This window comes from Cervus elaphus, chromosome 27, assembly GCF_910594005.1.
Source record: "Cervus elaphus chromosome 27, mCerEla1.1, whole genome shotgun sequence".
NCBI lineage: Eukaryota > Metazoa > Chordata > Mammalia > Artiodactyla > Cervidae > Cervus > Cervus elaphus.
Window position 1 is genome coordinate 64,090,673 of NC_057841.1, and position 13,830 is coordinate 64,104,502.

Sequence of the window (13,830 nt, forward strand, 5' to 3'; positions counted from 1 at the left end):
AGGATAAATCCAACAGGTGTGAGCCCATTCATGGCATTTAAAACCATGGAAGAGCATGCGATCATCTCAGGAGTAAATGCAGAATCAAACTGAGGCAGTCCAGAAAAAAGGCTAGGGCAAGGTTGCTGAGCCGGCCAAGAGGACTGGACAGCAGAGCGAGAGGTGGAGGGGACCCAAACAGGTGGATAGTCCCAGGACCAGGGGTCAGCAGAGCCAACGGTACTGAAAAGTATCAGAGAGTCCAGCGTGCAAACAGCTGTAAGCTGACGGCCTGCGTGTCCTAAAGGCCTCGAGGTGGCAGGGGTCTCGTGCAGGCCTGTGCTGAATGAGGGGCCCGGTGTGCCTGGGCTGGACAGCTGAGGTGTGTCTCAGTGCTGACGATAGGCTCTCAGATAGTCCTACTCTTGACTGGCCTATGACTCGAGCTGACATTGCTATCTATTCAAGATCGTCTCAAATAATAGATTCTTTTTCTTAAGTTTAATTTCTTATGTTTCTCTCAATTCATACATGCAGTTCAGATGTCCCGAAGCCTCTGGCACTTTTTATTGTTTAGATATCAGGCAGTAACATTCATACCACACAAGAAACATAAATTCCAAATCCTGACTGGTCCTTGCCCCATTAATTTTCATTCTCATTATTCAGGGTTTTTCAAATGTACACAGCTTCCAAAAATGGTTTTTAAAATTAAAATCAAAGTATAGAAAACAAAGAAATAAAGTACAGGTTTAAACTGTTAAACATCTAAATCTCACCAGGTTTCCTTTCAAATGCAGAGCTAATTAAGACCAGAGCAGTGTTTACTTCCTCCATGGAAGAGGCTCCATGACCTCCAGCTTCAGACATGCCATGATCACCAGAGAGAACCAGCAGACTGGGCAACAGAGTATCTCTCTCCTGTGAGGCAAAGGGAAACATTTCAATTGTACCCAGACTAGGGAGAACACATGATCTTGTTAAGAAACCTACTTCAGATTTCAGCTTTGCTTTGTAAATAGTAGCTCTTTCTAAATGAGTTTTTTTTCTAACCTATGAACTTACAGTCAGATTAAAAGGTCAAGATCAAGTAATGTCATAAATAGGGACTTCACTGGCAGTCCAGGGGCTTCCCTGGTGGCTCAGCTGGTAAAGAATTTGCCTGCAATGCAGGAAACCTGGGTTCGATCCCTGGGTTGGGAAGATCCCCTGGAGAAGGGAAAGGCTACCCACTCCAGTATTCTGGCCTGGAGAATTCTGTGGACTGAATAGTCCATGGGGTCGCAAAGAGTTGGACATGACTGAGCGACTTTCACTTTCTGGCAGTCCAGTGGTTAGGACTCTGCCCTTCCACTGCAGGGGGCTTGGGTATGATCCGTGGTCAGGTAACTAAGATGCCACGCAGGGCCAAAAAAACCCCAAAACTAACAACAGTAATGTCTTAAGTAAGACAAATGGGATTAAACGGAGGTCACAGAGCATAGGACAGTCTCCTTATCTGTCACACACAGCTGCCCTCTGCCCCTAGGGCTCTGGCCAGTGGCTCCTACTACCCCTGGGATGGACCTGATAGGCTCTGAATTGCCCGTGCTGCTTCTTCGCCTGGAACATACCTTCATACGTGGCTTACCGGCATTCCCACCCCCTTCAAGCCTCTGCTCACCACTCACATGTCCTCAAAGACTGCTCTGATCATGCAGCTTAAAATTTTGGCCTTTCTCTCACATGTACACTCTTCCTGCCCTATGTTCTGCTATAGCAGCAACTACTGTCCAGGATACCTTTGACTCACTGATTATGCTCCCTGTTTTCCCTCCTGGCTAGAGGCTAAGCTCCTCAACTGTCTGTATAGGAACAGCGACAGAGAAGGCGTTCAGGAGAAATTATCTGGATGAACAGGTGGAGATACTAAAAGCCACTCTTTGGCAGGGCCGCTGGGTATAGTGCCCAGCACATGGCATGTGCTACCGTAGGTGAAGGCTGCCTGAGTGCTGGTGGGCACGAAGCTCACGCAAGGTCACCCGAGTTCACTTCCCCCCCCCCCCCCGAGTTCACTTTAGAAGCTGCATTTCCTCCAGGAAATACTGGCACCTTGACATGCTCACCTCTGACAGCAGTGAGGTGTGGATCTTCATCAGGATGCTGTCCATCTCACTGAGCTTGTGCCCAATCAGGGGGCTGTTGGGCCCAGAAATGTGGCCGATGTGGTCCAGCCCGAGGTAGTGCAGGATTAACACATCCCAATCCTGCCTTTTTAGTACTTTATCCGAATGCCTTGTAACATTATTATCCACCTTTAAAGGGAAAAAAGCACATATCAATAGCTTCCCTAATTTCTCTGGTGTTCATTCTTCAATGAAAAGTGACATGGTTATTTTCAAATCTAGTGGGTTTTTTTTAGGTACTTGGATTTGTGGGAGTTTGCAAAGACCAAAAACAAAACAAACCTCCAAAATAAAAACTGTCTTAAAAAATGTTTGCATTAGATCAATCTTTCATTAATATTTGTATGTCTCTAAGTTATGAAGAGAACATATTATAATTTAAATGCACAAGGGTTGTTCTGACAAAATAATTCTGTAAGAAGATCACTACTGGAGCATAAACTAAAGCTGACCAGAAGACCAAGTTCAACAGGTACCAGGTTGTTACGAGGCAACTAAGGGCTAAGGGCAGTTGAGTAAGACAAAACAGTACCCAGAGTTCAAGGAACCAGCGGAGTGAAGCTGAGGGCATCTGTGTGTCCTATAAGAACACTATTGAGGGAGGAAAGAGACACACACTCAGTGGTTCCCAGTAAAACAGCCCCTGACAGACCCATTAGCCTGGAGAGCCCTAACTCCTCAGATGGCCCTTCTCCCTTCCACTGAAGAATCTACCATGAAGAGAAGTATTTCTGAGTGGTCATACACAGGAAGGGCAGTAATTGTTGTGTCTATACAGGTCTCCTTCAGTGAAGCAGACACTCCAAAAGGCCAAGCAAACGGACCCATCCAACGCCAGCTCAGACTTGCAGTGCCTCTGCTCCCTGGGCCAGCTTTCTCACTGTGGGTCCAATTATGCCCTCTTCCTCTTTGGAGGCTGCACGCCCACCACAGGGCCGATGCCTCTTGGGACCAGGCTCACCCAGCACACGTCTGCCCTCATGCTGCCAGCCTCGCAGAACAGCCGTGAGGCAGGATCCCTGGCAGACCACAGAGACCTCGGGCTCTGCCATGCACAGACGCTGTCAAAACTCAGGCTGAGGGGCTCTTCCTGGCGAGCCCTTCCTGACTGCTGGTCCCATCAACAGGTGTCTATCCGGGCTTAAGGGCCAGAGAACTAAGCTCACACCTGTGTCTGGGTTTATGTTTCTGGCTTGGAGCTGATCATGGGAAGGAACAAGTTTTTCAATCTCTCCATACTATTCTTAATGTACTAATAGAAGTCACATAAAACGCAATGTTGCCCCTTGCTAAGAACAGGGTACCAGGCTGTCTCATAGGATATATTTTTCTTAAAAACTGACCTCTGTATAATCTGATACAAGAAAAGAGGTTGTTCCATCGTATTCCACAAAATGCTTCGGGAATAATTTCACCCATGTTTCATCTCCATAAAAGATGATTCTTTTCCCAGCAGCTTTGGCTCGTGTGACCACATTGTCTTCCAGCAATGTGGGGGAATCGAGGTTCCTGACGACATCGATGAAGCCAGGGAGGCTCCCTGTCAGCAGCGCCTGCAGGAGGGAGCACTCAGGAGTCAGGCCATGGAATGTGCGCATGGTGGCCAAGTGTTGTGCGGTGATCAGGGGCGGAAATGACTTGATGACTAAAGGAGGCAAGCATAAAGCTAAAGCGACCCCAGTACTGAAGGCTGGGTCAGTATTAGGACAAAGCAGGGCACAGATTCTGGGCAAAACCAGCAAACTAAGTAGTGAAGAACTGACCACATTTCAGTTAATGAGAGAATAAAGGAGGCGGCTGTGGGGTAGCCAGATGATAGCTGTGGTCAAAAAGGCAGCAATGGATGTTAAGAACCGAAGCAAACGTCAAAGGGTGGCAAGAACTTTGTATATCCAAACCCACTGACTGGTCCTCACCTATGCTTCAGATCTGCCTCATGCAACAAGCAAACTCCTAACCCTAAAATCCAGCAATTCTATTGTCCACCCCTGAGAAAGAATAGCTTCCCACTCACCCAGGGAGGAAAGCAGCCTCTAAACAAGAATTCTCAGGAATTCTCAACAGTAAACTGGCCCAGGGATGCTGGTAGGATACGTTCCCAAACCGCCCCCCCCCACCCCACCCTGCCACCACCATAATTATTGAAAAAGTGGGTGGGTGTAACATGTCCTCACAACTTTCTGATATAGAATTAAGTCAATCACTCCTCCACTCCACCCCTGTACTTGAGCAGAGTCTAAATGGGTCATGGGTCTCTGGGATCTGGAGTGAGCTTGCAACTCATAACACTGGCATCCAGGGTCCTGTGTGATAAAAATAAATAGGAATCTGGACAATGTGAATAGTGTAACAATTCTGCCAAGACCGCTCTATCAGCAAATTAACAAAAATGAATTAATCTTGGACTTGGAGAGTGAGGAACTTGGCAAACCCTCTCCCCCAACAGCAACGATAAATCTGGATAAAACTGTCAAAAACAACCACTACAGGACTTTACACAAACTGAAACGTTCTTATTCAAAATGAACTTTCAAATTCCAGTAAGAGCTGTGAGTACTTGTGGTGTTTTATCATGGGCTGAGGTGACAGAATTCCAGCTGAGCTGTTTAAAATCCTAAAAGACGATGTTTTTAAAGTGCTGCACTCAATATGCCTGCAAATTTGGAAAACTCAGCAGTGGCCATAGGACTAGAAAGGGTCAGTTTTCATTCCAATCCCAAATAAGGGCAATGCCAAACAATGTTCAAACTACTGTACAATTGTGTTCGTTTCACATGCTAGCAAGGTTATACTCAGAATCCTTCAAGCTAGCCTTCAGCAGTACATGAACTGAGAACTTCCAGATGTACAGGCTGGGTTTAGAAAAGGCAGCGGAACCAGAGATCAAATTGCCAACAATCACTGGATCATGGAGAAAAGCAAGGGAATTCCAAAAACAAACAAACCAACAAAAATAAACACAAAAAAACCCATCTACTTCTCCTTTACTGAGTACACAAAATACTTGGACTCTGTGGATCACAACAAACTGTGGAAAATTCCACAGATGAGAGATGCGAGTACGACCTTACTCGCCTCCTGAGAAACCGGGACTGGTTCAAAATTGGGAAAGGAGTACGCCAAGGCCATATATTGTCACCTGCTTATTTAACTTCCATGTGGAGTACATCATGTGAAATGCCCGACTGGATGAATCACAAGCTGGAATCAAGACTGCCAGGAGAAATATCAATAATCTCAGATATGCAGATGATATCACTCTAATGGCAGAAAGTGAAGAGGAACTAAAGAGCCTCTTGATGAGGGTGAAAGAGAGTGAAAAAGCTGGCTTGAAATTCAACATTAAAAAAACTAAGATCATGACATCCAGTCCCATCACTTTATGGCAAATAGAAGGGGAAAAACTGTACACGGTGGCAGATTTTATTTTCTTGGGCTCCAAAATCACTGCAGACAGTGATTTTGCCAACAAATGTCCATATAGTCAGAGATGTGGTTTTTCCATTAGTCCTGTATGGATATGAGAATTGGACCATAAAGAAGACTGAGCGCCAAAGAGTTGATGCTTTCGAACTGTGGTGCTGGAGAAGACTTCTGAGAGTCCCTTGGACAGAAAGGAGATCAGACCAGTCAATCCTAAAGGAAATCAACCCTGAATATTTGCTGGAGGGACTGATGCTGAAGCGCCAATACTTTGGCCACCTGATGCAAAGAGCCAACTCATTAGAAAAGACTCTGATGCTGGGAAAGATTGAAGGCAAAAGGAGAAGGGGGCAGCAGAGGATGAGATGGTTAGATAGCATCACTGACTCAACAGACATGAATCTGAGCAAACCCTGGGAGATAGTCTAGGACAGATGAGCCTGGTGTGTTGCAGTCCACAGGGTTGAAAAGAGTCAGGCATGACTTAGTGACTTAAAAAACAAGTTCCCCTCTCGCACACTCAGCCATGAGTACCAGGAAGGGTACCCACCCAATTGGGCGCTCCATCGAAAAGTCCCATGCCAGGGACAAACTGAAAGCGGGGAAGGCCAACATCATAGCTCTCTGAGGCTTCAATGCAGTTCGTAGAAAGACAGAACAGAAAACTTAGAAATGAAGTCTGGAGCATGGGATGATTGCGGCAGACCTCTGTGAGCTCCCACATATTCCTGGAATCTGGAAGGCTGCATGCATACAGGGGGTGAGCATACACTCAGGAGAGAACAGAGAGAACTGTTTGGATAACAGAGAGAGCTATCTGTTCCTTCCAGCTGTTTGAGACTTGCTCAGACAGACAGTAACAGTTAGGGAGATGCATAAACTACCTGAAGATGAGTGTGTGGCCCAAACCATACACAGGTGCTTTTGCAAAGGGCAGAGGCCATATCACAGGTGTGTTTAAGCACAACCTCTGACCAGTCACTGGGTCATCACTCAGCCATGCTCACCTGGCTGCCCCTCAGGAAGACTAGCTTTAAAAAACAAACAAGAGCAAAGACCTCAATGAGTGTACATCTCAGGATCTCATGAGAAACAGACTCTAGAACTAGCTTTGGCAAGCCAACAAAACAGCAGTGACAACCGCCACCACTCCTGGGATGGGGATCAGAACCCAGAGTTGAGATGGGAGTTACACAGATGTATATAGCTGTTAAATCTCATCAAATTATTATACTGCACTATATGAAAATTCTATCTCAATGAGGTTATGTTTTAAAACTTGATCTTTTCACCCCAAAAATCTGCTCTCTAAAGGCAACCAGTTACTTTTGATGAATATCTTTTCATCCTTTTGTTCTGTATGTGTATAATCACAAATATATAAAGTACACATTTTATCAAAATGGTTAACTACATAATTCCACAACTTGCTTTTTTCACTTAATAACATCACAAACCTCTTTCAGCAGAAAGCATACAGGTATTTCAGCTTTTTTTTTTTTTAACACCTGCAGTACTCCAGAGTTTGGATGTACAGTATATTTATCCAAGACTGATTTAATGACCACTGCTTTTAAAAAGCTTCCAGTGTGGAAGTGCCGTTGGACCTCCGGTGTGAAGGTATAGTGTCGTCTAGGTGAGGCAAAGTGGGGCTTTCCAGAGTGAAACACAGCAAACTGTGAGAATCCACCATGGAAGGGGGTGGCACACATGGGGAATGTGTGCTCTGCTGGATAAAAGACACAGGACGGGGAAACGGGTTTAGACGAGGGTGAAGAGAACAAAGGCAGGACCACGCACCCTGAGGCCTGAGGGAGGAGGCAGAGTGTGAGCCGCTGGGGGCTGTCGGGAGCACAGCAGAGTGACCTGTCTGTTCGGACAGGTTCTGGGTGAAAAGAGGTGCTGGCAAGGGTTTTCCAGTCCAAGGTTTCACAGGCTGAGACCACAGGAGACTGGACAAGGGTGGGAGTAGTCCAGGCTGCGTCTAATTCAGTCACACGAACAGTGTAAAGAGATCTGTTCACCTCATTTCTTGTGAAGAGTGCTATAATTAACCTTTCAATGTTTACAGTATGCTAGACAGATTGTTTAGTTGCCTTTGTTCTGATTACTAGTAGAGTTAAGAATCTTTTCATGTGCTTATGGCCATTTCAATTTCTTCCTATGTGGATTTCTTTATATCCTTTGTCCAGTTGCCACCAGACTGTTGCCTCTGATCAGATCCTCCTTACATATTATGGGATTTACATCTTGTTTGCTGTGTTAACTGTAAATAAGTTTCCTCATTTATCGTCAGTGGAGTTTTGTTTACAATGTCTTCCACCACTTACGGTCGAATCTGTCCATTCCTTCCTCTGGGCTTTCATAAGACACTTCCCTCCTCCTCCCACTAGTTTGAGTTCACACTGACATTTTCAAGAAGGGCAGGGACTAGCTGGTATCCCCTTCAACCCAGGACACATGCAGGCAGCAACCAAGTTATAGCTGAGAGCCTAGGAACTTGTGAGCGCCTGTCTGTTAGCTTCTTGGAGGCTTTCCTGGGGCTGCTGTGGTCTTGGGAACAGTAGTTTCTTGTCTTCTGAGAATTAAGGAGGGCTCTGCAGAGACTACTGAAAGAGAATCTGACCTGGTCACATCATTCTGCAATATCACTGTAGAACCCATGTGACCAGCAGAGGCTCTGGAAGCAGACAAACACAGGCTTATGCTCGGCTTCTAACATCAGCTGTGAGATTTTTACCACTTCAAGCCCGCTTCCTCACCTGGGAAATGAAGAGAGTGGCACCGACATCATGGAGCCTCATCCTCGGGCTGTGGTCAGAGGGCAGAAAACAGTGCCTGCACCACCGGCATGCTGCAGCCAGTGGTAACTGCTCAATATTACAACTATAAATTCCCCCAAAAGGAAAGGCATTCATAAATTAGTTACAATGTTTTAGAAGGAAGTTACTGTATAATCTTGGCTTCCCTGATAGCTCAGTTGGTAAAGAATCTGCCTGCAATGCAGGAGATCCTGGTTTGATTCCTGGGTTGGGAAGATCCCCTGGAGAACAGAAAGGCTACGTACTCCAGTATTCTGGCCTAGAGAATTCCATGGAACAGTATGGTCCATGGGGTCACAAAGAGTCAGACACGACTGATCTATTTTTACTTTCACTTACTGTATAATCTTAACACAGAATACAAGTTGAACATGCTACTAGAGACATCAGTCTTGAAATTTTAAAACTGTGTTTCATGACAATTGTATCAGCACCTCCAGATGAACTAAGTCCCTTCCCTAAGTGGAAGCAGGACAGGGGACACACTTTTTAGTGTGTGCCTTACCTGATCCTATCAAATTCCAGAGCTGTAAAATCCTAACTCCAGGATGGAGTTCCTGTATACCAGTTCCTCACTGGTGAAGAATGAGGAGCAAGAACCTACAAGGACCCAACACAAAACACTGGTTTGGTGAAATGAAACAAACTGGAGACAGGAGGACCACAGTGGTCAGTGTGCAGGACTGAACAGAGCCTAGAGCAGGCATGCTCACATGCTTTTTCTTACAAACTGCCCAGATTCCTAATAACACTTTTCCTATCAAAATGACGGAGGAGTGAGTTCCTTCCACACTTCTGCTGATAGGACAGACAGAGAACCAGTGATCCTGATGGTCATGAGCCTGGATGCCTTTCTTCTAGCTTCCACAGGACTGTTCAGCAGAATGACTCAGCTCACTGAGAAGTTGTTCCCGAGCAACCTGACTACAGGGGGCCTCTGCCACTGCCCATCACTCTCTTCATGGTCTCCTCCTCAATTTCCTCCGTAGCACTAACCACTTACTGAAACTGTTCTGACTATTTATTTGTATACTTACATATTTTCTGTCCCCTCAATTAGAAAGTAAGCTTCATGAGTATAGGATAGTTGTTGTCTTGTTCTTCACTGAATCCCTCTTATCTAGAACAGCATGCGATACATAGCAGATGCTCAATAAATACTGCTGAATGAAGGACAAACCACATCCAAAAGTGGCAGAGAGAGTGGGACACTCAAGAAAAAGAGTCTTTTATTAAGATGCAGCATTAACCCCTTCAACCCCAGACTGTTTTACTCATCCAGGAGTCATTTCTTACTAATGCTGCCCCCAAGCTTTAAATCAAAAAGTGACTCCTTCTCAACAAATAATAAGGTGTCACATGATCATCCACAGATGTAAAGCTCAGCTAGAGACTTCTACACCATACTGGACTGCAGTATATTCACAAACTTTTAAGTGCCTGTCCTTTTCTGATCCCACATCTTTACTCATCCTTCAGATCCAAGCATGAATGTAATTTCCTCAGACAGGCTTTTCTGAACCACCCCAATCTAAACTGAGCCCCTAGCTGGCACTGAACATCACACCCTGTTCTTTTTGATTATGCATTAATCACATTTTGTAATTGCACATTTACTTATATGTTCATTTCTTTAATGGCTAGGCCTCTCATTACAGACTGAAAGTTCCATGAAGGCAGAGATAGTATTTTAAGAAGAAAAGTTTTTGAGCCAATAAAGCTTTACTCTTTTCTTTCTCCATAGTTCTTGAGTAAAGTCTCGCCCACTAGGCGGAACACCTGAAGGTGGTTTATACAGTAAAAACAAATATATCTGCTGAGAACAGAGCATGTTGATTTGGTCACTGTATATACTAAAATATTGGATGAGTCATTTAACTTATTTGAGTTTGCTTCCTCATCCATAAAATCAAGAGGTTGAACTAGATAACCCTAGAGGCTCCTCTCAGAATTCTAATTGACTCACTGATAATTAAAAACAGCAGGATAGCAAAGAAGATGGTATTTCCTGGATTAGACTGGCTGAGAAGATCTGGCTCTAAATCCCTTATGCTTCCCATGAAGCATGAGCTCTGGCTACCTGACAGAGGGCATAAATCATGAGTCTCAGTTCCAGTCTATCTGGAAGGCTTCTTCAGCATTCTACTGCCCCAGCCAGGAAGACAGCACCAAAGTAGTTTCCACTTAGCTAAAACTGGGACTCCAAGTAAAAGACAATAGAACATTCTTCTAAAGCTATGAAAGAGCCCAACCATGATCTATAATATATTAAGTCAAACTGTTTACCTTGATTCGAGGCATAGTAACTGTAGGTGGCTTTGCTTCAGCCACAAAACTGAGAGATGATCCCTTTTCCACAAGATAAGTTGTGTAGGGCATAAATTTCACACCCTTTGACCCAAACACAAAATCATCTCTCAAGGCGTCTATCAGCATAATAACAACTTTACTGAAGAGAGGTGGTGGAAGCTCGGTCCAGTTGGAACTGGCTCCTAAAGTGTTTGAAAAAGAAAAAGGAAATTGAATTTTAAACTCTTTTTTAGTATCCAGGAACTTTATAATCTGGTTTCTCCCTACTTCTCCAGCACATACTCTGTCACATCTACACATCCTGACCCAAAGGAAAGGGCCTGTTCTTGGGAAACAACGCTGGGGTCAGAGGGTGGGTAACAAGTAAGCCCAGGGGCCCCCGTATTAAGGAGAGAACTATCCTTAGCAATGTGGGGTGTACTGACACTGGGGAGTTCCTTCTTGCGAGTCCTACAATGGGATAGCAGGGAGCTTGATATAAAACAGCGCTGCAGGAAACGGATGAGCGAGCATTTACAAACTGTCTTTCCATAGTTACCAGCTAGTATTGTGTGGATTTGGTCCAAAACGCGAGTTCTTTTACCTAATATTTATTGCTGGGTATATTATATATTATTGAGGGTTCTACGCAGGGAGGTCTTCACTGGAAAAAACGGGCCCCTGGACGAATGCCACAGAAGAAAACACGAGAGGTCGCAGGAATCTTACCTGCTGTGTCTTACTGAGCAAAAAGGATGCCTGGAACAGGGAGTGGCCCAAACATCTGCTCAGGGAAGGGGGCTGGGGCTCACTGGATGAGTACAGCTGGGGAGAATCTTACTTTCTACGGGTACAGAGAGCTTCCTTTGCGGTGATCAGGGGCGGAGATCTTAGTGGGGCTGGTAGTGGTGCTGGCCACGAAGTTGCTGGATACAGAAAAGGAGGCTGGAGCGGCAGGAAGGGGCTCCTAGGAGGTTGGGATCAGAATGGAAGAGACCCCCCGGGAGTGCCGGGAGCAGAACCGCTGCGGGGAGGGTGGCGCAGTCGTACCAGCAGAGGGTTCGGGCGCCGGGGACTCTGCTTGCCGCTCCGCTCCGGAAAAGACGGGAGTCGGGAAGAAGCCCCGGAGGAAGAGCGCGACGCCGAGCACCTCGATCACGACGCAGCCGGCAGCGAAGGTCCCGGAGCCCAGCCGCATCGTGCCCACCCTCCGCGCCGAGACCCGGATTCCCGGACACCGGGTCACTTCCCCCCTAGGAGGAGAGGCTCTCGCCTCCACCGCCGCCGAGTAGGCGGGAGCCGAAGCACCCGACAGACTAGCTGCGTCCTTTCCGCGTCCGCCGTCGCGCCGGAAATACGCACAAGAGTCAGCCGCTTCCGGAGAGGCGGCCCCAGGCTCCAACTGTACTTCCGGTGCACCTGCCTATAAGGCCCCGCCCCTCGACCGTTTTATACCCTTTGAGCCGCTCCAGGTTGATGCTGTGAAAGAGCTACACTCAGCGTGCCAGCAAATGGGGAGAGCTCAGCAGTGCCCACAGCGTTGGAAAAGGTCAGTTTTCATTCAAGAAGGGCTATGCCAAGGAATGTTCAAACTGTGGCACAGTTGCCCTCATTTCACATGCTAGCAAGGTAATGCTCAAAAATCCTTCAAGCTAGGCTTCAACAGTATGTGAACCGAGAATTTCCAGATGTACAAGCTGGATTTGGAGAAGGCAGAGGAACCATAGATAACATTGCTAACACCCGTTGGATCATAGAAAAAGCAAGGGAAAACATCTGCTTCACTGACTACGCTAAAGCCTTTGACTGTGTGGAGCAAACTGTGGAAAATTCTTAAAGAGATGGGATTATCAGACCACCTTACCTGCTTCCTGAGAAATCTGTATGCAAGTAAAGAAGCAACAGTTAGAACCGGACATGAAACAATGAACTGGTTCCAAATTGGGAAAGTGCAGTTCAGTTCAGTCGCTCAGTCATGTCTGAGTCTTTGTGACCCCATGGACTGCAGCATGCCAGGCTTTCCTGTCCATCACCAACTCCCAGAGCTTGCTTAAACTCATGTCCATTGAGTCGGTGATGCCATCCAACCATCTCATCCTCTGTCATCCTCTTCTCCTCCTGCCTTCCGTCTTTCCCAGCATCAGGGTCTTTTCCAGTGAGTCATTTCTTAGCATCTGTGGCCAAAGTATTGGAGCTTCAGCTTCAGGATCAGTCCTTCCAAATAATATTCAGAGTTGATTTCCTTTAGGATTGACTGATTTGATCTCCTTATAGTCCAAGGGACTCTCAAGAGTCTTCAACACCACAGTTCAAAAGCATCAATTCTTTGGTGCTCAGCTTTCTTTATAGTCCAACTCTCACATTCATACATGACTACTGGAAATACCATAGCTTTGACTAGATGGACCTTTGTTGGCAAAGTAATGTCTCTACTTTCAATGAGACATCAATGACGTCTAGATTTGTCATAGCTTTTCTTCCAAGGAGAAAGTGTCTTTTGCCCCTCCTATTGTTTTGTTGGGGCTTCTCCATTGCCCTTGGATGTGGGGTATCTTTTTTTTTTGGTGGGGTCCAACATTCTCCTGTCAATGGTGGTTCAGCAGTGAGTTGCAATTTTGGAGTTCTCCCAGGAGATGAGCGCACGTCTTTCTACTCCGTCATCTTTATATCACGCCATATCGGGAAAGGAGGACATCAAGGCTGTATATTGTTGCCTGTTTATTTAACTTATATGCGGAGTACATCATGCGAGGTGCCGGGCTGGATGAAGCACAAGCTGGAATCAAGGTTTCTGGGAGAAATATCAATAATCTCAGATATGCAGATGACACCACCCTTATGGCAGGAAGTGAAGAAGAACTAAAGAGCCTCTTGATGAAGGTCAAAGAGGAGTGTGAAAAAGCTGACTTAAAACTCAATATTCAGAAAACTAAGATCCTGGCATCCCGTCCCATCACTTCATGGCAAACAGATGGGGGAAACAATGGAAACAGTGAGAAACTTAATTTTCTTAGGCTCCAAGATCACTGCAGATGGTGACTGCAGCCATGAAGTTAAAAGATGCTTGTTCCTTGGAAGAGAAGCTGTGAGAAATGTAGATAGCATATTAAAAAACAGAGACATTATTTTGCTAACAAAGATACATATGGTCA

General features: G+C 45.8%; 1 protein-coding gene across 2 annotated transcripts in view; it reads right to left on the reverse strand.

Annotated features, from left to right (window-relative positions):
* The window catches only part of LOC122684911 (GPI ethanolamine phosphate transferase 2-like), a 33,167-nt gene extending 21,183 nt beyond the window's left edge, over positions 1–11,984 (reverse strand). The window contains exons 1-5 of one of the 2 annotated variants that reach the window (XM_043889450.1): positions 11,729–11,983; positions 10,676–10,881; positions 3,488–3,697; positions 2,085–2,273; positions 759–900 (exon numbers count right to left, since the gene is read on the reverse strand). In XM_043889450.1, coding sequence (XP_043745385.1) covers positions 759–900; positions 2,085–2,273; positions 3,488–3,697; positions 10,676–10,881; positions 11,729–11,876 — 895 coding nt within the window. In that variant the 5' untranslated portion in view covers positions 11,877–11,983. Of the gene's footprint in view, positions 1–758; positions 901–2,084; positions 2,274–3,487; positions 3,698–10,675; positions 10,882–11,728 lie in introns of both variants that reach the window. The other variant, XM_043889451.1, reaches the window with a different exon arrangement.
* Positions 11,985–13,830: the final 1,846 nt, after the last annotated feature.